Source organism: Coregonus clupeaformis, chromosome 17 (assembly GCF_020615455.1).
Source record: "Coregonus clupeaformis isolate EN_2021a chromosome 17, ASM2061545v1, whole genome shotgun sequence".
NCBI classification, from domain to species: domain Eukaryota; kingdom Metazoa; phylum Chordata; class Actinopteri; order Salmoniformes; family Salmonidae; genus Coregonus; species Coregonus clupeaformis.
The window spans coordinates 71,169,364-71,195,320 of record NC_059208.1 but is presented as its reverse complement, the minus strand read 5'-3'; the positions used below and the strand labels follow the sequence as shown (position 1 = coordinate 71,195,320).

The 25,957-nt window shown below is 44.7% G+C and overlaps 1 protein-coding gene across 3 annotated transcripts in view; it reads right to left on the bottom strand.

The window, feature by feature from the left end:
* Nucleotides 1–25,957, bottom strand: part of LOC121572324 (equilibrative nucleoside transporter 1-like) — a 64,910-nt gene that overhangs the window by 27,614 nt on the left and 11,339 nt on the right. For 2 of the 3 annotated variants that reach the window (XM_045226494.1, XM_045226495.1), the window contains exons 2-4: nt 3,843–3,919; nt 3,385–3,466; nt 2,793–2,971 (exon numbers count right to left, since the gene is read on the bottom strand). In XM_045226494.1, the coding sequence (XP_045082429.1) occupies nt 2,793–2,971; nt 3,385–3,466; nt 3,843–3,868 (287 nt within the window). In that variant the 5' untranslated portion in view covers nt 3,869–3,919. Of the gene's footprint in view, nt 1–2,792; nt 2,972–3,384; nt 3,467–3,842; nt 3,920–4,374; nt 4,565–25,957 lie in introns of those variants that run through there. The other variant, XM_041884389.2, reaches the window with a different exon arrangement.

Below are 25,957 nucleotides of genomic sequence, written 5' to 3'. Positions count from 1 at the left end.
CGGGAGGAGGCGAGATCAGGTGGGACCATTCTAGCCAATGAGAGGGCAGATATGCGTGCGAACAACAGGCCATAGAGATAGATAGAGGACTCATATTTGTATCTGTGCCATTATAGTGTCTGTGAAAGCATTGGCAACACCATTGAGACTATCTCCATTTTAAAGTAGTACACTTTCTTCTTCATTGGCTGATTGCTCCCATCTCATAGGAATCCCCACCCAGTTGACTACTTTAAAATGGTGGAAGCCCACAATGGCAATGTCCATACTAAAACTGGTTATAGCCATGATGAGTCCTCTATCTATCTCTATGACAACAGGCACACCTCTGAAATAAAGTCATTTTTTTCCAAGTTGCCCATGCGACCACTTATAACAGTGCATTCGTAACAACCTAGCCATTACGAAACTTCTGTTCGTTCAAATAAGCCTCACGTAGCAATTTTATTTATTTAAATTCGGCACTCTCATTGACCTCCATACAAACATTTCTCACTTCATGGGCTTATTTTCGTGGACAGATTTTGGGTGGAGTAATGCCGTGCTAGTCGGAAATTTGGTTGTAGTTATTAGTGCTGAGCGATTAACCCAAATTGTTATTTTTGTTATTAACAATTAATTGACCGACATCGGTTCAATTACTTGAATACCATTTAGCTATTTTGTTGTGAGCTCAACATGCCGTTTCTCTAGAGAGAAATCAAATAATTCACAAGAGAAATCATGTCAAGAACTGTGTGTGACACTGGGCTGAATGGAGTTGTAGTTTTTAAATATTCAATATAGTTCAGCGCAAGAATGTGGTAAATAACTACAATAACCATAATCCACTGCACCTGTTCTTTCCGACTCGGACGGAGATGGATACACTTTTAAGCTTGCTATGATAGGTTAGATACACACAGACCGTATGAGAGAGGAATGTACACAACACAACAAGAGGGATAGAGACAGTTCGTGAAAGTATGCCTTATCTACTTTGAGGAACTAGTAAATGATTTAGTCAGACAGCTCTGCAGCATGCTTAGGCAGGCTAGCCTAGCTAAATAGGATGACTAAAGACAGTACAGTTATGGGGAGCACAGAGAACATTGTTTGGCTGCTACTGCCTGAGCAGAGATGAGATGATGACTTTAAGGAATGAAAAATAATAAAGTAATCCAATAAAAACTAAGTAATATACAACTGAAATATTTCATTATTTCATAGTAATTTCCTATTTTTCTATTGATGTCTACACAATGTGGACCTCACTATTTCATAGTTAATTTAATGTTGAATAAAATTATCGAAACCAAAATCAGAAACATATTTTTTTATAATCTAACCGAAACCGAACCGACCTCAAAAGGCACTAATCGCTCAGCACTCCTAGTTATACACGTACCGCGTTCAACCAGTTAGCAAGTCAGAACTGTCAGCATTTCCTAGTTCCGACTAGAATGTGAACGCGGCATATAACCTTTCGCTTTGCCTCTTCCTCTCTGCTCCACTCTCATTTTCACCTCTAACGCCTGATTTACTTAAAGCGGCAGTGCAGTCCAAAATGTATATATTTCCACACTATGAGGTTGGAATAATACTGTGAAATTGTGAACATTATAATAATGCACTTTTAGTGTAAGAGTTGTTTGAACAGACTACATGAAATTCACATCACCAAGCAGTATACACTGACTGTACAAAACATTAGGAACACCTTCCTAATCTTGAGTTGCACCCCCTTTTGCCCTCAGAATAGCCTCAATTCGTTGGGGCATGGGCTCTACAAGGTGTCGAAAGCGTTCAACAGGGATGCTGACCCATGTTGACTCCAATGCTTCCCACAGTTGTGTCAAGTTGGCTGGATGTCCTTTGGGTAGTGGACCATTCTTGATACACACAGGAAACTGTTGTGCATGAAAAACCCAGCAGAGTTGCAGTTCTTGACACACTCAAACTGGTGCGCCTGGCAGCTACTACCATACCCCGTTCAAAGGCACTTAAATATTTTGTCTTTCCCATTCACCCTCTGAATGGCACACATACACAATCCATGACTAAATTTTCTCAAGGCTTAAAAATCCTTCTTTAACCTGTATTTTCCCATTCATCGACACTCATAAGGGATCATAGCTTTCACCTGGATTCACCTGGTCAGTCTATGTCAATGAAAGAGCAGATATTCCTAATGTTATGTACACTCTGTGTGAGTTAATAGACCAATAACAAAGAGAGTTTTCCCTCTTCTCTGCCAATACAAGCTAGTTTTTAGGTTCCACATCCCTCCCATTGGGCTCCTCCAATTAGGCCCCTCTATCAGACCACTCCCAGACTGTCCTAGCAAAAATCTTGCTTGAGAAATTGCATTTATGCTAAGATTTTGTTATTTTTGTTTATTTTTGACCATTTTAATTGAAAACAATCACACTAATGTACTTAATTGTTACCCAGAAATGATTTGATATTGAGATAAACACAACTGCATTGGGCCTTTAATAAAAGGCGCATCTCAATAGGTGGTCCAGGTATGACATGACATGACACAAGTGTGAGAGTGGGCCTTTCCTCTTTTGTTCTCCATTGCTCCTCTATTGTTCCTCAAGCAGGAGGGGTGGCCGATGACATCACATTAGACCATCAGACCAACTCCTTGAATGCCCTACTCTTCAGAAGTTCCCAGTTGTCTAAAAAACACTATTTTTCTCAAACCATTATGTTTTTACCCTTGTGTATGTACATTACTGTATTTATAACTTTTGGAGTAGAGCTTTAATGCATTAGGAAAGATGTGGGTGGGGTGGTGGGCAAACCTTTGATGCAGGACTGAGTTGAGACAGGTGAAGACCAGTAAAGGCACCATGGCACAAAGCGTCATTACGTTATTGAACTTGGCCTCCAAAAGGCTACGGTTGTCCCCTTCTCCCCCGGTCCCATTGCCTGACAGGTTGGTGCCCATTTGGGAGGGGTCGCTGAGACGGCTGGTAAAATACTGTAGAGACAGAGGACAGTCACTTAATTTTAGTTAATTGTTGATGTGTGGTGATAGTTCTGGCACAACATGGCTGCCATGCATCACCCAGATGGGTGCTATCCATTGTTAGTGGATGAAATACAATAATGTATAAAATATACTATAATGTAAAGCACTTAGAGAAAATTTGAAAAATGCTATTGAATTTAAATCCAATCCATCATTAATTATTATAATGAATAGATTAGGGGTTATCAGTATTTATATTAATTATCATTGGCTATTAAGAATATCTGAAAAGTAAGACTTGAGACATATTTTGAAATGAATACAGACATTTCACTAAATGCTCTGGCATTGTATCTCTGAAATGTATTCTTTAATTATTCACACTCTTAAAGTAGATGATATGAAAATATTGTGTGCTCTACCATGGTGGCTGTCATAAAGAAGTTCCATGGCAGGAGAGTTCCTAAGCCCAGCATGAAAAAGATCAGCCACACGCCATTGTTTCTGTTGGATGACAGAGGAGAGGAAACTAGGCTTACAGACTTTATTTGTAATTTGATAATAAATACCATAGTATGTAGGCCCACAGAAATGATAAGGTAGAATGGTAATTACTTGACTGTTATGATACAACATGTGGGATTCAATTAAGCAAATTCCAGTAATTTTTGCGGGACTACCATTTGGGTCCAAGAAGTCACAAAGCCTGTAGATTTTTTTAGCATAAGCAAGCACCACGTTCCAATATAATTTGCCAATATCCATATCAAGAAGGACTAGCCAAAGTGTCACAGAAACTTGATACTATAGCTGTGGGTGCATTGTCAAAATGTGAAGATGTCGCCATACACATTCAACACATAAAGAGGCTGCTACTCACTTGTCTTTTGGCTCATGGACGGCCATTATTTCTCTTCAGTGATTACTGTCACCCTTTTCCACAGCTCAGCACCAAACCTGAAAGAAATGGGATGGATTTAAACACATTTCACGTCTTTTTCCTTCAGTCGTGTTGAGGAATTACAAGAAAACAAACTCATATTATTATTATTTTATCAACTACTTTAGAGAACAAACACCAAGAGGGTTTTAGGAGATAAAACTGTGATAGTGGAATAAAAAATATATTTGAATGAATATGGGTCTATGAGATCTGAAAACTAGGGTTAGACTAGTTTCTTAATTAGTGATATTATATAGCCCACATTTCCACAGTACTGAAACTTAAATTGAAGGTCTAAAATGAAGGTCTGCTGACTCTTTGGATGATATTCAGTAGCATCCTGACAAATAGCCTAGGCTACAGTGTTTTGCTCCTGTACAATGTAAGATTCATATTCTTCATATTACCAAACATCGAGGCATTAGACAGAGAGAGCATCATGCAATGGGATGAGAGATAAAATACTTACAGCAACAGACTCAGTATCATCAACTACCCATTTCCAGCCAGTCGTCAAGATCTTCTTATTTTATAAAGCTGAGAGGTCGGCTCATGGACATTCTAAGAACTCAGATGTTGACTCCTCCCAGCGCATACAGTTGCCAACTATGTGTGCATTTCAGCAGCTGATAGTGACTAACAGGCGCTATCTTAATGTCTTCTCTGCCCCCCAGCCCCCCCGACACATATAGGGCTTTTCCATATTCCCCACACTACCCGGAAGAGAGCTGTGATGTGTTAATTGAATAACAACTTCAAATGAATAAGCTACATGATTTTTCTCTATCTGCTTAATAATTGTATGGGCCTCAATACATTTTCAATTGGGATCTGTAGGCTATAGCATCTCACAAGTTAGCCTACTGTGTTCAGTCTCTAGGACAATACTGGTCAGAATGGATGGTCTGATTAGGTTAATCATTCTAACAGAATGTGCAATTCAACCTTATACATAACTTCCTTCCTTCACCCTTTTCATTGCCCATTGTCTCTTTTATCTTAGTCTGTGGTGCAATCAATAGGAACCACCCCTCCCTATCTCTCTCTATCTCTCGCTTTCTCTCTCTGTCCCTCCCTCTCTCTCTCTGTCCCTCCCCCCTCTCTCTCTGTCCCTCCCTCTCTCAGGCATGCACATTCACATACCTTTTTTCTTTAACAGCTGTCACTTTTTCTCTTGTCAAATTTAGCCTAGGCAACTAAAGCACAATGCAACTCATCAACTCACTCAACTGATTGTTTTTGCCTACATTGTAGAGTGGGTTTAGGTTATGTTTTGCCTTATTATCAACCCTAGAACACCCTTGGAGAATATCCTATAGCCTATTTGCCTTCAATACACATCACCATTCAGTAGCCTAGGTTTATAACTGCAACAAGCCTCTAAACATTCCATGGTAAGCAAAGCAGTATAGAGCTCACTACCATTTGGTCAAACAATAGCCTACGTATAGCCTAGTCTGCACTCTGCAAAATCACTTAAAAACACATAAACTGTGCACTAAAATCTGAATGCATCATTGGTCTACAGCACGGTACATGGTACACAGTACCATGACGTGCAAGGCATCAATGTTGCATAATTCTACATACATTTTCCTGGCACAGTTGTATTTACACAGACCTTAGCTCCAAATCAAACAGATACAACTATCTCAAGTCAGTAGGAGTAGTAATGTCTGACAAAATAGCATGGAATGATGTTGCTGATGGGTTTGAGTTGAGTGAAAGCTGTACGAGGTTAAGCAACTCACCCTGAAGGACCTAGGAGATAGGCCTACATGAAGGAATTTACCTCTGGATAAGATCCCATGTGATATCAGAAAGAAATAGGTATGAGGGGTTGCTTGACAAAGACAGGTGGCAGTCCTTGTGAAATATCAAAGTGTGTCAACTCAACGATGGACGAATGCCACACCCAAGCAAAATAACATTTGCCCTATTGAATAAAAGGCACATGCAGTACAAGTTTTTGTAAAAGTAAGTTGAGCTTTTTTGAAACAGAACCTCAAATCATGAGGGAGGCCCTCCTAAACTTTTTCAGTCCAAACTGAGATGAATAGTAGCCTAATCATGGCTAGGCTAACTCTTAGAGAATCTTAAGTGATAAGCAATTGTGGTTGATCTTGCCTATCCAAAGACTAATGCAAAAAAAAAAAGTAGGCCTAATATTTTATGTAGGGTCTAATCTTTTATATAATTTAAGTAGCCTAATCTTTAACAACATAGGTGCTATTGCACTCTTAGCATTGGCCAGTTTTGCTCCGCATTAGAATGAACATATGAAAACCGGTCACTTTGCTGGCTAGGCACACAACCTATCAATCATCCCAACACTGTGTCAGTCAGTCAGTCTATAGGCCACTGGTCCTTCTGGTTATCCATAATAACATTGCCCTCTTGTGGTTGTTATAAATAAAGGAAACTTGGCCCAGTAAAATCTCGGAGGATCGTTCACCATGTTTTCCAAACTGTGGTACAGTATTTGACCGGATCCCATGCCCAGAGGTTCACAAGCCAACTTGGAAAAAAATCTCTGATTGCGGATTTATGTTTCATCTATATTTTTCATAGCTGTCTATTTACCACCACAAACCAATGCTGGCATTAAGATTGCACTGAATGAGTTGTACAAGGCCATTAATCAACAGGAAAACGCTCATCCAGATGCAGCGCTCCTAGTAGCCGGGGACTTTAATGCAGGGAAACTTAAATCCGTTCTACCTAATTTCTACCAGCATGTTAAATGTGCAACCAGAGGGAAAAAAACTCTAGACCACCTTTACTCCACACACAGAGACGCATACAAAGCTCTCCCTCGCCCTCCATTTGGCAAATCTGACCATAACTCTATCCTCCTGATTCCTGCTTATAAGCAAAAACTGAAGCAGGAAGCACCAGTGATTTGGTTAATAAAAAAGTGGTCAGATGACGCAGATGCTAAGCTACAGGACTATTTTGCTAGCACAGACTGGAACATGTTCCGGGATTCTTCAGACAGCATTGAGGAGTACACCACATCAGTCACTGGCTTCATCAATAAGTGCATCGATGATGTCGTCCCCCACAGTGACCGTACGTACATACCCCAACCAGAAGCCATGGATTACAGGAAACATCCGCACTGAGCTAAAGGGTAGAGCTGCCGCTTTCAAGGAACGGGACTCTAACCCGGACGCTTATAAGAAATCCCGCTATGACCTCCGACGAACCATCAAACAGGCAAAGAGTCAATACAGGTCTAAGATTGAATCATACTACACTGGCTCTGACGCTCGTCGGATGTGGCAGGGCTTGAAAACTATTACAGACTACAAAGGGAAGCACAGCCGCGAGCTGCCCAGTGACACAAGCCTACCAGACGAGCTAAACCACTTCTATGCTCGCTTCGAGGCAAGCAACACTGAAGCATGCATGAGAGCACCAGCTGTTCCGGACGACTATGTGATCACGCTCTCCGTAGCCGATGTGAGTAAGACTTTTAAGCAGGTCAACATTCACAAGGCCGCAGGGCCAGACGGATTACCAGGACGTGTACTCCGAGCATGTGCTGACCAACTGGCAAGTGTCTTCACTGACATTTTCAACATGTCCCTGACTGAGTCTGTAATACCAACATGTTTCAAGCAGACCACCATAGTCCCCGTGCCCAAGAACTCTAAGATAACCTGCCTAAATGACTACCGACCCGTAGCACTGACGTCTGTAGCCATGAAGTGCTTTGAAAGACTGGTCATGGCTCACATCAACAGCATAATCCCAGAAACCCTAGACCCACTCCAATTTGCATACCGCCCCAACAGATCCACAGATGATGCAATCTCTATCGCACTCCACACTGCCCTTTCCCACCTGGACAAGAGGAACACCTACGTGAGAATGCTATTCATTGACTACAGCTCAGCATTCAACACCATAGTGCCCTCTAAGCTCATCACTAAGCTAAGGATCCTGGGACTAAACACCTCCCTCTGCAACTGGATCCTGGACTTCCTGACGGGCCGCCCCCAGGTGGTAAGGGTAGGTAACAACACATCTGCCACACTGATCCTCAACACGGGGCCCTCAGGGGTGCGTGCTCAGTCCCCTCCTGTACTCTCTGTTCACCCATGACTGCATGGCCAGGCACGACTCCAACACCATCATTAAGTTTGCCGACGACACAACAGTGGTAGGCCTGATCACCGACAACGATGAGACAGCCTATAGGGAGGAGGTCAGAGATCTGGCCGTGTGGTGCCAGGACAACAACCTCTCCCTCAACGTGACCAAGACAAAGGAGATGATTGTGGACTACAGGAAAAAAAAGAGGACTGAGCATGCCCCCATTCTCATCGACGGGGCTGTAGTGGAACAGGTTGAGAGCTTCAAGTTCCTTGGTGTCCACATCACCAACGAACTATCATGGTCCAAACACACCAAGACAGTCGTGAAGAGGGCACGACAAAGCCTATTCCCCCTCAGGAGACTAAAAAGATTTGGCATGGGTCCTCAGATCCTCAAAAAATTCTACAGCTGCACCATCGAGAGCATCCTGACTGGTTGCATCACCGCCTGGTATGGCAACTGCTTGGCCTCTGACCGCAAAGGCACTACAGAGGGTAGTGCGTGCGGCCCAGTACATCACTGGGGCAAAGCTCCCTGCCATCCAGGACCTCTATACCAGGCGGTGTCAGAGGAAGGCCCTCAAAATTGTCAAAGACTCCAGCCACCCTAGTCATAGACTGTTCTCTCTGCTACCGCACGGCAAGCGGTACCGGAGTGCCAAGTCTAGGTCCAAAAGACTTCTCAACAGCTTCTACCCCCAAGCCATAAGACTCCTGAACAGCTAATCATGGCTACCCGGACTATTTGCACTGCCCCCCCCACCCCATCCTTTTTACGCTGCTGCTACTCTGTTAAGTATTTATGCATAGTCACTTTAACTCTACCCACATGTACATATTACCTCAACTACCTCAACTAGGCGGTGCCCCCGCACATTGACTCTGCAACGGTACCCCCCTGTATATATAGCCTCCCTACTGTCACTTTATTTTACTGTATATATAGCCTCCCTACTGTCACTTTATTTTACTTCTGCTCTTTTTTTCTCAACACTTTTTTGTTGTTGTTGTTTTATTCTTACTTTTTTTGTTTAAAATAAATGCACTGTTGGTTAAGGGCTGTAAGTAAGCATTTCACTGCAATGTCTGCACCTGTTGTATTCGGCGCATGTGACCAATAAAATTTGATTTGATTTGATTTGATTTGACAAGATCGTCTGCTAAATGAAAAAAAGGTACATGTAAATGTATGTGTATAGGCCTGTTCTTTGTCATCTAGGCTATATAAAGGCATTTTTATCAGTTTAAACTTAGGCTACCAGATATGTCAGCAGATATGTTCTACAGTATTTAGACCCAATTGAATTAAGATATTGTACAAAAACACACTGTCACTCTTTACAAAATATGATTGACGGTTCAAATGAGAACCACTAAACTTGAGCGAAGTTAGTGGAGTTATTTTGAAGAATAAATTAGGCTACTGTCATGTTAGGCTAATTATTATCAATGTTTTATTATTGGTTAGGCTGTCTTGTACACATTCACAGTTATAAGCTGAACTGCAGCATACAGACAAAAAATAAAAAGGGAAAGATCCATCTGGTGAAAAACTCAGAAAATAAATTACAAAAACAATGTTTTAAGGGTCCCACCTGTTTACGTGACATATTTAGCATCAGCAATAGCCAAAAACAGAAAGGAAACTTAAATTGTGCAAACCAACCCTAAATTTGACCGATGCACATCAATAGCAGTAGCAGGTGTATGTAAACTGAGTTTGCTGTAAGACCTTAATGTATAGGTCAAAATGTATGGTTGGGTTGCTCATTCGAACTTTTTTGGCTACTGCTACATTGAAACATTAAAGATTGTTCCAAGAACCCCTCAACTAACCAAATGTGCAAATATGAACCATTGAATAGCAATGGTTCTTTCAGGAGGCTCTCCAGGGTTCCTCGAGTCACCACTAATTCTAAGAGTCTATAGCAGGGTTCTTCAATTCCGGTCCTGGAGGGCCGAAACACTTCTGTTTTTTATTTCTACCTGGTAGTTAATTGCACTCACCTGGTGTCCCAGGTCTGAATTAGCCCCTGATTAGAAGGAGAGGATGAAAAACAGAGGTGTTTCGGCCCTCCAGGACCGGAATTGAAGAACCCTGGTCTATAGAATGGTCACAATTTGAAAGAGAAGCATGGCAAATTTGTTACCTAGAGGGTACCCATGGGAGTAAATGTCTTTCCTGTTTATCTGTTCTGTTGTATTGTCATCACATGTTAAGGTTGGAAACTGACAGTTTTGTATATTCAATAAGACTTACTGAGGCGTATGAGTTCCTTCAAGATCCTCTACAAAGTTGGAATAGTACTACTGTTATGACTTCACATCCCATTTGATCTTCGTCCATCAATCATCTTGGCTACAAACTGCTCTTTGCTCTGATTTGGATTGTTGAAGACTACTATGGGTGTTTCTCCTCACTGAACAGACACTTTCCTTTCTATAGAAATGTGTCACTGACTTCTATATATCTGGTCACATTCCTATTGTCAAGTTGGATTTTATCATTTGATTGTTGAGGAGATAAATAGTAAACAGAGTTAGAAGGTACTATTGTACTCATATCAGACAATATCCATCCTAATCTTTTTTAACTCCAGTGGCTAGTGGGCCACCATGAAAACAGACCAAACAAAACCACTGTCATAGATTTAAATGCTGAGCTGTTAATCACATGCTGAGAGTGCACCAAAAAGGGGAAATGAAATGTGGCCAAATGACAAGCAACAAAAGTAGTTTCAAACATATTATAATTTGTGTGAGTAACAGACAATGCCAACTGTAAGCTTTTTAAGTCTCTAATGTTAGAGGAAATTAGCCATATTCTCTGATGTAACAGCCAAAGTAAAACTGGAATTGCTTCTCCCTTCACCTGCATTGCAGAGTGGAGGGAAACATTTACATCATATTTATAAACTAGCAAACATGGAAACCGTTTCAAATCTACCCCTACTCTTATGATAGTCAAGACAATATAAAAAATTAGTAACATCAATCACTCTGGAGAGTAAAGTATATTTTACAGTATTTGTTGCACAGCTCAGTGCTATTTTGTGTGAGAAAAATGGAGCCCTATGTCTCACATCAGCCTGGTCTCAGAGCAAAACGTATTATATTTTACTAAAATCCATGCTACTTCATTTAGTATGATATGTTACTTTACATTAGGTTACATTACATTGGCCTACGGAAATCCGGGACACTGAAATTAGTATGATATGTTACGTTTGGTATGACACTAGGTCATACCAAACGTACAAAACCGTCTAGAAACCCAAAGGTTGCGTTTGAATCTCATCATGGACAACTTTAGCATCTTGGCTAATTAACAACTTTGGATTACTTACTACTTTTTAGCTACTTTGCAACCACTTAGCATGTTAGCTAACCCTTCCCTATAGCCTTAACCCTTTAACCTAACTCCTATCCTTAACCCCTAACCTAACATAGCACATCATACTAAAGCAGTCGAACGTAATATATCATACTAAAGCAGTCGAACGTAATATATCATACTAAAGAAGTCAAATGTAATATATCATACTAAAGCAGTCGAACGTAATATATCATACTAAAGAAGTCAAATGTAATATATCATACTAAAGCAGTCAAACATAATATACAGTGGGGAGAACAAGTATTTGATACACTGCCGATTTTGCAGGTTTTCCTACTTACAAAGCATGTAGAGGTCTGTAATTTTTATCATAGGTACACTTCAACTGTGAGAGACAGAATCTAAAACAAAAATCAAGAAAATCACATTGTATGATTTTTAAGTAATTAATTAGCATTTTATTGCATGACATAAGTATTTGATCACCTACCAACCAGTAAGAATTCCAGCTCTCACAGACCTGTTAGTTTTTCTTTAAGAAGCCCTCCTGTTCTCCACTCATTACCTGTATTAACTGCACCTGTTTGAACTCGTTACCTGTATAAAAGACACCTGTCCACACACTCAATCAATCAAACAGACTCCAACCTCTCCACAATGGCCAAGACCAGAGAGCTGTGTAAGGACATCAGGGATACAATAGTAGACCTGCACAAGGCTGGGATGGGCTACAGGACAATAGGCAAGCAGCTTGGTGAGATGGCAACAACTGTTGGCTCAATTATTAGAAAATGGAAGAAGTTCAAGATGACGGTCAATCACCCTCGGTCTGGGGCTCCATGCAAGATCTCACCTCGTGGGGCATCAATGATCATGAGGAAGGTGAGGGATCAGCCCAGAACTACACGGCAGGACCTGGTCAACCCCCTGAAGAGAGCTGGGACCACAGTCTCAAAGAAAACCATTAGTAACACACTACGCCGTCATGGATTAAAATCCTGCAGCGCACGCAAGGTCCCCCTGCTCAAGCCAGCGCATGTCCAGGCCCGTCTGAAGTTTGCCAATGACCATCTGGATGATCCAGAGGAGGAATGGGAGAAGGTCATGTGGTCTAATGAGACAAAAATAGAGCTTTTTGGTCTAAACTCCACTCGCTGTGTTTGGAGGAAGAAGAAGGATGAGTACAACCCCAAGAACACCATCCCAACCGTGAAGCATGGAGGTGGAAACATCATTCTTTGGGATGCTTTTCTGCAAAGGGGACAGGACGACTCTACCGTATTGAGGGGAGGATGGATGGGGCCATGTATCGCGAGATCTTGGCCAACAACCTCCTTCCCTCAGTAAGAGCATTGAAGATCAATCAATCAATCAATTTTATTTTATATAGCCCTTCTTACATCAGCTAATATCTCGAAGTGCTGTACAGAAACCCAGCCTAAAACCCCAAACAGCTAGTAATGCAGGTGTAGAAGCACGGTGGCTAGGAAAAACTCCCTAGAAAGGCCAAAACCTAGGAAGAAACCTAGAGAGGAACCAGGCTATGAGGGGTGGCCAGTCCTCTTCTGGCTGTGCCGGGTGAAGATTATAACAGAACCATGCCAAGATGTTCAAAAATGTTCATAAGTGACAAGCATGGTCAAATAATAATCAGGAATAAATCTCAGTTGGCTTTTCATAGCCGATCATTAAGAGTTTAAAACAGCAGGTCTGGGACAGGTAGGGGTTCCATAACCGCAGGCAGAACAGTTGAAACTGGAATAGCAGCAAGGCCAGGCGGACTGGGGACAGCAAGGAGTCACCACGGCCGGTAGTCCCGACGTATGGTCCTAGGGCTCAGGTCTCTCAGTTGGCTTTTCATAGCCGATCATTAAGAGTTGAAAACAGCAGGTCTGGGACAGGTAGGGGTTTCGTAGCCGCAGGCAGAACAGTTGAAACTGGAATAGCAGCAAGGCCAGGCGGACTGGGGACAGCAAGGTGTCATCATGCCCGGTAGTCCTGACGTATGGTCCTAGGGCTCAGGTTCTCAGAGAGAAAGAGAGAACGAGAGAATTAGAGAGAGCATACTTAAATTCACACAGGACACTGGATAAGACAGGAGAAGTACTCCAGGTATAACCAACTAACCCCAGCCCCCCGACACATAAACTACTGCAGCATAAATACTGGAGGCTGAGACAGGAGCGGTCCGGAGACACTGTGGCCCCATCCGAAGAAACCCCCGGACAGGGCCAAACAGGAAGGATATAACCCCACCCACTCCGCCAAAGCACAGCCCCCGCACCACTAGAGGGATATCCCCAACCACCAACTTACAATCCTGAGACAAGGCCGAGTATAGCCCACAGAGGTCTCCACCACAGCACAAACCAAGGGGGGGGCGCCAACCCAGACAGGAAGATCACGTCAGTAACTCAACCCACTCAAGTGACGCACCCCTCCCAGGGACGGCATGAAAGAGCACCAGCAAGGGCTGTTCGTTGCTCCAGCCTTTCCGTTCACCTTCACACTCCTGGGCCAGACTACACTCAATCATATGACCTACTGAAGAGATAAGTCTTCAGTAAAGACTTAAAGGTTGAGACCGAGTCTGCGTCTCTCACATGGGTAGGCAGACTGTTCCATAAAAATGGAGATCTATAGGAGAAAGCCCTGCCTCCCGCTGTTTGCTTAGAAATTCTAGGGACAATTAGGAGGCCTGCGTCTTGTGACCGTAGCGTACGTATTGGTATGTACGGCAGGACCAACTCGGAAAGATAGGTAGGAGCAAGCCCATGTAACGCTTTATAGGTTAACAGTAAAACCTTGAAATCAGCCCTTGCCTTAACAGGAAGCCAGTGTAGGGAAGCTAGCACTGGAGTAATATGATCAAATTTCTTGGTTCTAGTCAGGATTCTAGCAGCCGTATTTAGCACTAACTGAAGTTTATTTAGTGCTTTATCCGGGTAGCCGGAAAATAGAGCATTGCAGTAGTCTAACCTAGAAGTAACAAATGCATGGATTAATTTTTCTGCATCATTTTTGGACAGAAAATTTCTGATTTTTGCAATGTTACGTAGATGGAAAAAAGCTGTCCTTGAAACAGTCTTGATATGTTCGTCAAAAGAGAGATCAGGGTCAAGAGTAACGCCGAGGTCCTTCACAGTTTTATTTGAGACGACTTTACAACCATCAAGATGAATTGTCAGATTTAACAGAAGATCTCTTTGTTTCTTGGGACCTAGAACAAGCATCTCTGTTTTGTCCGAGTTTAAAAGTAAAAAGTTTTCAGCCATCCACTTCCTTATGTCTGAAACACAGGCTTCTAGCGAGGGCAATTTTGGGGCTTCACCATGTTTCATTGAAATGTACAGCTGTGTGTCATCCGCATAGCAGTGAAAGTTAACATTATGTTTTCGAATAACATCCCCAAGAGGTAAAATATATAGTGAAAACAATAGTGGTCCTAAAACGGAACCTTGAGGAACACCGAAATGTACAGTTGATTTGTCGGAGGACAGACCATTCACAGAGACAAACTGATATCTTTCCGACAGGTAGGATCTAAACCAGGCCAGAACTTGTCCGTGTAGACCAATTTGGGTTTCCAGTCTCTCCAAAAGAATGTGGTGATCGATGGTGTCAAAGGCAGCACTAAGGTCTAGTAGCACGAGGACAGATGCAGAGCCTCGGTCTGACGCCATTAAAAGGTCATTTACCACCTTCACAAGTGCAGTCTCAGTGCTATGATGGGGTCTAAAACCAGACTGAAGCATTTCGTATACATTGTTTGTCTTCAGAAAGGCAGTGAGTTGCTGCGCAACAGCTTTTTCTAAAATTTTTGAGAGGAATGGAAGATTCGATATAGGCCGATAGTTTTTTATATTTTCCGGGTCAAGGTTTGGCTTTTTCAAGAGAGGCTTTATCACTGCCACTTTTAGTGAGTTTGGTACACATCCGGTGGATAGAGAGCTGTTTATTATGTTCAACATAGGAGGGCCAAGCACAGGAAGCAGCTCCTTCAGCAGTTTAGTAGGAATAGGATCCAGTATGCAGCTTGAAGGTTTAGAGGCCATGATTATTTTCATCATTGTGTCAAGAGATATAGTACTAAAACACTTAAGTGTCTCTCCCGATCCCAGGCCCTCGCAGAGTCTGTGCAGATCCAGGACAGCTAAGCCCTGGAGGAATACGCAGATTCAAAGAGGAGTCCGTAATTTGCTTTCTAATGGTCATGATCTTTTCCTCAAAGAAGTTCATGAATTTATCACTGCTGAAGTGAAAGCCATCCTCTCTTGGGGAATGCTGCTTTTTAGTTAGCTTTGCAACAGTATCAAAAAGAAATTTTGGATTGTTCTTATTTTCCTCGATTAAGTTGGAAAAGTAGGATGATCGAGCAGCAGTGAGGGCTCTTCGGTACTGCACGGTACTGTCTTTCCAAGCTAGTCGGAAGACTTCCAGTTTGGTGTGGCGCCATTTCCGTTCCAATTTCCTGGAAGCTTGCTTCAAAGCTCGGGTATTTTCTGTATACCAGGGAGCTAGTTTCTTATGACAAATGTTTTTCGTTTTTAGGGGTGCAACTGCATCTAGGGTATTGCGCAAGGTTAAATTGAGTTCCTCAGTTAAGTGGTTAACTGATTTTTGTCCTCTGACGTCCTTGGGTAGGCAGAAGGAGTCTGGAAGGGCATCAATGAATTTTTGTGTTGTTTGAGAATTTATAGCACGACTTTTGATGCTCCTTGGTTGGGGTCTGAGCAGATTATTTGTTGCGATTGCAAATGTAATAAAATGGTGGTCCGATAGTCCAGGATTTTGTGGAAAAACATTAAGATCTACAACATTTATTCCATGGGACAAAACTAGGTCCAGAGTATGACTGTGGCAGTGAGTAGGTCCAGAGACATGTTGGACAAAACCCACTGAGTCGATAATGGCTCCGAAAGACTTTTGGAGTGGGTCTGTGGACTTCTCCATGTGAATATTAAAATCACCAAAAATTAGAATATGATCTGCTATGACTACAAGGTCTGATAGGAATTCAGGAAACTCAGAGAGGAACGCTGTATATGGCCCAGGAGGCCTGTAAACAGTAGCTATAAAAAGTGATTGAGTAGGCTGCATAGATTTCATGACTAGAAGCTCAAAAGATGAAAACGCCATTTTTTTTTTGTAAATTGAAATTTGCTATCGTAAATGTTAGCAACACCTCCGCCTTTGCGGGATGCACGGGGAATATGGTCACTAGTGTAACCAGGAGGTGAGGCCTCATTTAACACAGCAAATTCATCAGGCTTAAGCCATGTTTCAGTCAGGCCAATCACATCAAGATTATGATCAGTGATTAGTTCATTGACTATGACTGCCTTTGAAGTGAGGGATCTAACATTAAGTAACCCTATTTTGAGATGTGAGGTATCACGATCTCTTTCAATAATGGCAGGAATGGAGGAGGTCTTTATCCTAATAAGATTGCTAGGGTGAACACCGCCATGTTTAGTTTTGCCCAACCTAGGTCGAGGCACAGACACAGTCTCAATGGGTATGGCTGAGCTGACTACACTGACTGTGCTATTGGCAGACTCCACTAAGCTGGCAGGTTGGCTAACAGCCTGCTGCCTGGCCTGCACCCTATTTCACTGTGGGGCTAGAGGAGTTAGAGCCCTATCTATGTTGGTAGATAAGAGGAGAGCACCCCTCCAGCTAGGATGGAGTCCGTCACTCCTCAGCAGGTCAGGCTTGGTCCTGTTTGTGGGTGAGTCCCAGAAAGAGGGCCAATTATCCACAAATGTTATCTTTTGGGAGGGGCAGAAAACAGTTTTCAACCAGCGATTAAGTGCTGAGACTCTGCTGTAGAGCTCGTCACTTCCCCTAACTGGGAGGGGGCCAGAGACAATTACTCGATGCCGACACATCTTTCTAGCTGATTTACACGCTGAAGCTATGTTGCACTTGGTGACCTCTGACTGTTTCATCCTAACATCGTTGGTGCCGACGTGGATAACAATATCTCTATACTCTCTACACTCGCCAGTTTTAGCTTTAGCCAGCACCATCTTTAGATTAGCCTTAACGTCGGTAGCCCTGCCCCCTGGTAAACAGTGTATGATCGCTGGGTGATTCGTTTTAAGTCTAATACTGCGGGTAATGGAGTCGCCAATGACTAGGGTTTTCAATTTGTCAGAGCTAATGGTGGGAGCCTTCGGCGTCTCAGACCCCGTAACGGGAGGAGTAGAGACAAGAGAAGACTCAGACTCAGACTCCGACTCGCTACATAATGGGGAAAACCGGTTGAAGGTTTCTGTCGGCTGAATGAGCGACACCGGTTGAGCATTCCAACAGTATTTCCTCCAGAAGCCATGAGAAAGTTGTCCGGCTGCGGGGACTGTGCGGGGGGATTTATACTAACGTTACTGTCTGTACTTACTGGTGGCACAGACGCTGTTTCTTCCTTTCCTACACTGAGATTACCCTTGCCTAACGATTGCGTCTGAAGCTGGGCTTGTAGCACAGCTATTCTCGCCGTAAGGCGATCGTTCTCCTGTATATTATGAGTACAGCGACTGCAATTAGAAGACATCATGTTAATGTTACTACTTAGCTTCGGCTGTTGAAGATGGGTCGTGGCTGGGTCTTCCAGCATGACAACGACCCGAAACACACAGCCAGGGCAACTAAGGAGTGGCTCCATAAGAAGCATCTCAAGGTCCTGGAGTGGCCTAGCCAGTCTCCAGACCTGAACCCAATAGAAAATCTTTGGAGGGAGCTGAAAGTCCGTATTGCCCAGCGACAGCCCCGAAACCTGAAGGATCTGGAGAAGGTCTGTATGGAGGAGTGGGTCAAAATCCCTGCTGCAGTGTGTGCAAACCTGGTCAAGACCTACAGGAAACATATGATATCTGTAATTGCAAACAAAGGTTTCTGTACCAAATATTAAGTTCTGCTTTTCTGATGTATCAAATACTTATGTCATGCAATAAAAAGCAAATTAATTACTTAAAAATCATACAATGTGATTTTCTGGATTTTTGTTTTAGATTCCGTCTCTCACAGTTGAAGTGTACATATGATACTAATTACAGACCTCTACATGCTTTGTAAGTAGGAAAACCTGCAAAATCGGCAGTGTATCAAATACTTGTTCTCCCCACTGTATCATATTAAACGGGTCAAAGCAAACTGGTGCGATCAAGATGTAGGATACTATACGTCCTACAATTCGTATTATATTGTACGACTGCCAACCTAACGTAAAGTAACATACTGTATCATACTAAATGGAGTGGCACGGATTTTAGCAAAATATGTTTTGCTCTGAGATACGGCTGTTGCGGTGCCCATATTACCGCCACACCTGCGGTCACGAGTCATGAAGGCAGCAAATTCCACATGACCGTTTAGTCACGGTAATTAGGCTTCTCCAAGCTCTGATGCTGCTGATGGTCATTAGTAGCCTACCAAACTTGCTAACTGCCTGGTACTCAGCACTCTATTGTCCCTCTAATCACTCTGACATCACTGTAAATGTATTCGAAAATCTAATCAAACACTTCATGAGAGCCCATGAGCTCAAGTTGCGCAACCTTTCAATAGGCTATGCAATTGCGCGAGAAAATAGAGTGATGACCTCTACTACAAAGAGGAGGATCAGTGTTCTATAGGCTAAGCCTACTATATTTATTTCTCAACTTGCTCATTGCTTATATTTACAACAGGAGTATAGCCTACCTGGCTGGCGTGAAAGTAAACATCGGGGAAAAGCGTCCTCCATTCACTATTTAAGTGCATAGATTACATGTATTTTTATCCGCTGCCCCTGTTTCGATACAAGTGCATGATAATGGTCCATTCTAAATCAAAACAAATTTCACACATATATTAAATCAAGAATAGTCTGATGGGTGACAATATTGTGAATTATATATTATAACTTGTGAATGAGGCCCAGCATAAGAACAATGCCTTTTTTTTGTTGACTTTTTCGAATCATAGTCTCACACCTCATGTAGCCTAGCCCATAGGCTTATATGTTTTTAATAAGGTTTGTATCACAACTAAAGTGGCCAAATAACTTCTTAAAATTAAGCACATTAATCTGCTTTATAAGGGGTGTAGAGCCTAACTGGAATACATAAGCAATGTGTGAGTTTCAAGTTTGGGGAAGATCATTTTCACCATAAAAATGCACCTTTATATATATATATATAATATAATATGCCATTTAGCAGACGCTTTTATCCAAAGCGACTTACAGTCATGCGTGCATACATTTTATTTTATTTTATTTTTTGTGTATGGGTGGTCCCGGGGATCGAACCCATAATAAAAGCATTATATGCATAATTGCATTTGCGGTCACTTTTGATAATGGTGTTTTCCGCTAATGGAACATTCGCGCTTATAGCCTACTACCATGTGTGCATTGCTGCGCTTATAATGTGAAGAAATAGCCTAATAGTGTCAGCTTCCTGCTTCCCCTGTTTGTCTCCTGGCCTCTAGAGGTCAGCTGTGTTCCCCTTTGCCTTAGTTCTTCCTCATGTGTCCTAATTAGCTTATCCAGGTCACCTGTGCCTTGTTTCCCCTTGTGTATTTTAGCTGTGTGTTTTCCCCTTGTTTCTCACTTGGTTATTGCGTCCTGACTGTGTGTCTCCTGCTTTGTCTCACCGTGTCTGTCCTAGTAAGTTTTTGAAGTTATCTTTAGTTTGTTTTTCTCCCTCGTGGAGTTGTTTTGTTTTGCCTCCTGTTTTGGAACATTAAATCTACTTGCCTGGAGTATTGCCTTGGGTGTTTCATTTGGGTCCTACAACATCTCCTCTGTGGCTAAGGGGTAGTACCCCCAGCTCTACACTTCTGAGACCGGAGTTCTAACCCGGATTGTGACAGAATAACCAAGTCAATCATGGACCCAGAAACACTCAGTTCCCAGGACCTGTTGGCGGTGATCATTCGACATGAGGCTTCTTTCCAGCGCCATGAAGCCGTTCTCAGCCGACAAGAGGAGCTGATGGCTAGACATTCTCAACTCCTGGCCGAAATGATGAGTTCCCTTCACCAGCTCTTTGAACGCCTCCTTGGTCCTCCCCCTTCCCCCGGTCACCTCCCAGTGACGACAGGCCTTCTCGGTTGGCGGAGCCCCGACTACCACCTCCCAAGCCCTTTTCTGGGGATCCAAGCTCTTGCCAGGGTTTCCTCACCCAATGCTCCCTCACCTTCGAGCTCCAACCCTCAAGTTTTCCCACAGACCGTTCCAAGATTGCCTACCTCATTACCCTTCTTTCAGACAAGGCGCTCGCCTGGGCCTCTGCGGTGTGGCAGTCCCAGGAGGCCTGTTGTGACTCCCACGCTGCATTTGTAGAAGAGTTCAAGCGGGTGTTCGATCATCCTGTCAGTGGGCGGGAGGCTTCCAAGCGCCTACTGTCTCTCCGTCAGGGCCCCCGAAGCACGGCAGATTTTGCCATTGAGTTCCGAACCATAGCAGCAAGGAGCGGATGGAATGATGAAGTGCTGAGGGTCTGCTTTCAGGGAGGGTTATCTGAGCCCCTTCAAGATGAGTTAGCCACCCGTGAACCAGCTGAAGATCTCGAGTCCCTCATAGCCTTGGCCATCCGCCTGGACAATCGTCTAAGAGAGCGGAGAACGGCTCGCCGTCAGGTGTCTCAGTCCCAAGTTCCTCTGAGCAGCTCTGTTTCTCCTGTTTGGACTCCGTCATTCAGAGCTGCCCCGGCTCCTGAACTGCCCCAGGATTCCCGGAGAGCATGCAGTTAGGCCGTTCCAGGCTTTCTTCCAACGAAAGGGAACGTCGCATGAGGGAGCGTCGGTGCCTCTACTGCGGGGTTGCCGGCCACTTCCGCTCCACTTGCCCCGAGCTTCGGGAAACGCCTGTCCCCGCCCAGCTACAGGAGGGTTGTGATGGGGAAAATTAGAGCTCCTCCTACTAACGCGGTCCTAGCTATTCCAGCCACTCTGTCCTGGGAGGGCCACCAGCATCGGGTCCAGGCTATGATCGATTCCGGTGCCGCAGGTGATTTTATGGATGTAACCTTGGCTAAGGAACTTAAGATCCCTACCCAACTACTTCCTCAACCCCAGGCAGTTACAGCCTTAGATGGCAGACCTCTGGAACCAGGAAAAGTTACTGAGGCGACTCAGTCCCTGCGACTTACCATCTCTCAACACCAGCAGGAGGAGACCTTCTATCTCATTGACTCTCCCGAGTATCCTATTATCCTGGGTCACCCTTGGCTATGCAGACATAATCCCCAGATCGACTGGCCTACTGGCACCATTCTTAGCTGGGGTCCCACTTGCCAACTCACCTGCATGCTTCAGAGTTCCTCAGCCCCTAGTACCCAGTTTCAAGAGTCTGTTGACGTCTCCCGAGTCCCCAGTGTTTACCATCGGTTCAAGGCAGTGTTCAGCAAGGCCCGGGCTACTGCCTTACCGCCTCATCGCACTTATGACTGTGCCATTGATCTACTCCCTGGGTGCTGCCCTCCTAGAGGTCGGATCTTTTCCTTGTCCTCCCCCGAGCACACAGCTATGGACACCTACATTAAGGAGTCCTTGGCAGCCGGCCTCATCTATGCCTCTACTTCCCCGGCTGGGGCGGGCTTCTTTTTTGTTGAAAAGAAAGACGGGGGTCTGAGGCCTTGTATTGATTACCGGGGACTCAACAAGATCACGGTTCGGAATCGATACCCTCTTCCTCTCATGGCCACTGCTTTTGAGCTGCTTCAAGGGGCTTCCATTTTTACTAAGCTGGATCTCCGCAACGCTTACCATCTCGTGCGGATCCGGCCAGGAGACGAATGGAAGACGGCGTTCAACACGCCCACGGGACACTATGAATATCGGGTGATGCCGTTCGGGCTCACCAATGCCCCCGCAGTATTCCAAGCCCTGATTAATGATGTTCTCCGGGATATGCTTAATCTGTTCGTCTTCGTGTACCTGGACGATATCCTCATCTTCTCGAGGTCACTGAAGGAACATGAGGGGCATGTTAGCCGGGTTCTCCAGAGGCTCCTTGACAATCACCTCTACGTTAAGCCTGAGAAGTGTGAATTTCATGTTTCTCAGACTCAGTTTCTCGGGTTTATTGTCACTCCCGGGCACCTAGAGATGGATCCCAAGAAGGTCAAGGCGGTCCACGATTGGCCCACACCTGCCACGGTCAAGGAGGTTCAACGGTTCATTGGCTTTTCTAACTTCTATCGGAAGTTCATCAAGAATTTCAGCTCGGTGGTAGCCCCCTTGACGACGCTTACCAAGGGAGGAGGGACCAAGATTCACTGGGGTCCGGAAGCAGCAGGGGCCTTCGAGGATCTCAAGCGCCGCTTCACTTCTGCTCCGATTCTGGTGACCCCTGACCCAGAGAGACCTTTCGTGGTGGAGGTGGACGCCTCAGAGGTGGGGGTGGGAGCCGTCCTGTCACAGAGGGGTGCGGATGGGAGATTACACCCTTGTGCCTTCATGTCTCGCCGCCTGTCTGAGGCCGAGCGCAACTACCACGTGGGGGATCTAGAGTTGCTTGCGGTAAAACTGGCCTTGGAAGAGTGGCGCCATTGGCTTGAGGGGCTCAGCACCCTTTCCAGGTTCTCACAGACCACAAGAACCTGGAATATCTCCAACAGGCTAAGCGGATGAACCCTCGGCAAGCACGATGGTCCCTTTTCTTTAATCGATTCCAGTTCCTCCTGACTTACCGACCTGGCACCAAGAACGTCAAGCCGGATGCTCTGTCTCGAGTCTATTCTCCCGAGGTACAAGAGAAGCCCTTGGCATCGATTATTCCGAGGTCTAGGATCGTCGCACCTCTTCAGTGGGAACTAGAAAGAGGGGTACGAGAGCTCTTGCCCATGAGCCCGATCCAGGCGGTGGTCCTGCCGGTCGCCTGTACGTTCCTCTCTCGGTTCGGGCCCGCGTCTTGCAGTGGGGTCATGAGTCGCCCTTGACATGCCATCCTGGCAGTGCTCGCACACTGGAGTTCCTCCGACGGCGGTTTTGGTGGCCGTCCATCAAGAAGGACGTGCAGGTCTATGTTGAGGCCTGCCCTGTGTGCAACCAGGGAAAGTCGACACGCCAGCGACCCCAGGGACTGCTCCATCCCTTACCTGTTCCTCGAAGGCCATGGTCACACCTTTCTCTGGACTTTGTTACGGGACTTCCTCTATCCCAGGGCAACACCGTCATCCTTGTGGTGGTAGACCGTTTCTCTAAGGCTGCCCGGTTTATTCCCCTGCCCAAGCTGCCCTCGGCTAAGGAGACTGCTGAGCTCCTCATGAACCATGTCTTCCCGGATATTTGGCATTCCCCTGGACGTGGTCTCTGACCGAGGTCCCCAATTCTCGTCCCGGTTTTGGGGGCCTTCTGCAGGCTTATTGGGGCCACAGCCAGCCTATCGTCAGGATTCCATCCAGAGTCTAATGGCCAAACGGAACGGATTAATCAGGATCTGGAGACCACCCTGCGGTGTATGGCGGCCAGTAATCCCACGTCTTGGGCCACCTATATCATTTGGGCTGAATATGCCCACAACACCCTCCAGTCCTCAGCCACCGGATTGTCCCCCTTCGAATGCCAGTTCGGTTACAACCCTCCATTATTTCCAGAGGAAGAGGCGCAAGTTGGTGTTCCCTCGGCCCAGCGCTTTGTCCAACGCTGTAGGCGGACCTGGAAGAAGGCCAGGTGTACCCTCCTTCGGACCTCCCAGAGATACCAAAGTCAGGCTAATCGCCACCGCCCGGACGGCCCCTAGTTTCCGAGCTGGTCAGAGAGTTTGGTTGGCCACTAAGAACTTGCCCCTCCGGGTCGAATCCAAGAAGCTTTCCCAGAGATACATCGGCCCTTTCCGCATTGCTAGAAAGGTTAACCCTGTTTCGTATCGTTTAGTTCTGCCTCGCTCCCTTAGAGTTAACCCCACTTTCCATGTTTCACTCCTTAAACCTGTCTTGTCTTCTCCTTTTGCCCCCCCCACAGACCCCCGCCACCTCCCAGGATCATAGACGGCCAGCCAGCCTACACAGTCCGCCGGATACTGGACTCCCGGAGGGTCCAGAACTCTCTGCAGTATCTGGTGGACTGGGAGGGCTACGGGCCAGAGGAGCGCTCCTGGGTTCCAGCCAGGGACATCCTGGACCCAGGGTTGATCCGAGATTTTCGCACCCTGGGGCCAGGGTGTTCTGGAAGGAACGTCAGGAGTCGTTCCTAGAGGAGGGGGTCCTGTCAGCTTCCTGCTTCCCCTGTTTGTCTCCTGGCCTCTAGAGGTCAGCTGTGTTCCCCTTTGCCTTAGTTCTTCCTCATGTGTCCTAATTAGCTTATCCAGGTCACCTGTGCCTTGTTTCCCCTTGTGTATTTTAGCTGTGTGTTTTCCCCTTGTTTCTCACTTGGTTATTGCGTCCTGACTGTGTGTCTCCTGCTTTGTCTCACCGTGTCTGTCCTAGTAAGTTTTTGAAGTTATCTTTAGTTTGTTTTTCTCCCCTCGTGGAGTTGTTTTGTTTTGCCTCCTGTTTTGGAACATTAAATCTACTTGCCTGGAGTATTGCCTTGGGTGTTTCATTTGGGTCCTACAACATCTCCTCTGTGGCTAAGGGGTAGTACCCCCAGCTCTACACTTCTGAGACCGGAGTTCTAACCCGGATTGTGACAAATAGTTTATCAACATTTTAAGCTAAACGTTCTGATCTGTTGCGTCAGCCACATTGCGTAAAAAGGCTGTTTTGATGCTAGTGGTTGTATTAATTTGGGATCTATCACATCCCACAACTGTCCCAGACTATGCTTGGAATATTTTTTTATCGCACAGAATGGAATAGGTCGACCTTTGTACTATGGGGGATAGTAGATTGACATAGGCTAGTGCTTTTGCTGTTCATTAGGCTTAGTCATCTTGTTGGCTGACGAAAAGTAAATGTGGACAGTTCTTCAAGTATCTTTAATATGCACCTTGGAATTGGATAAGGACACGCGCAGTTGCATCCCAGATGTGTCTGTCTTTCACTTGTAGCCTGTGAGAAAGACCCGATCACGTGATAGAGCGCGCAGCACTCAGGGAGAAGGGCACAACGGCATGGAATTGTTTTGGGTGCATTACGGCCACACAAAGGTGATGCCGCCGTGAAATTCTAGACATTATCAAGTGCTTGTCAAATTGTGAATGAGTGACTGACGTAGTGTGTACAGCCTGCACAAAAAACAAAGCAGAGCTCATGCCTTTCAAGCGACTTTTTCCAAATCATCATTAGAGTCGCATCATTCAGCCTTACAATGTATTAAAAATCTAAACATATAGCCCAACGTTTGTAGAACAACTAAAGTCACATTAATAACTCTTTGTTAACCGCTCAACACAGAATAGCCGCATGTGCACTCCCTCAAATCGTTTGGAGAAAATATTATTTCTATTTTATTCAGCTTTGTTCAATTGTATTCTTCATACTATAAAATAATGCCACGGAATTCTAAGCAAATCTTGTCTGCTAAATGAACTGGTGTAGCCCACAGCCATTTGGCATAGCCAGATCAGGACCTAACATAAGGACAACTCAGAGTATGCTATTCTGTTCTTCTTAAATAGACTACATTTTCTTCATATCATGCTTCTTTAGACCTGTCTAAAATAAATAATGGATTTATTG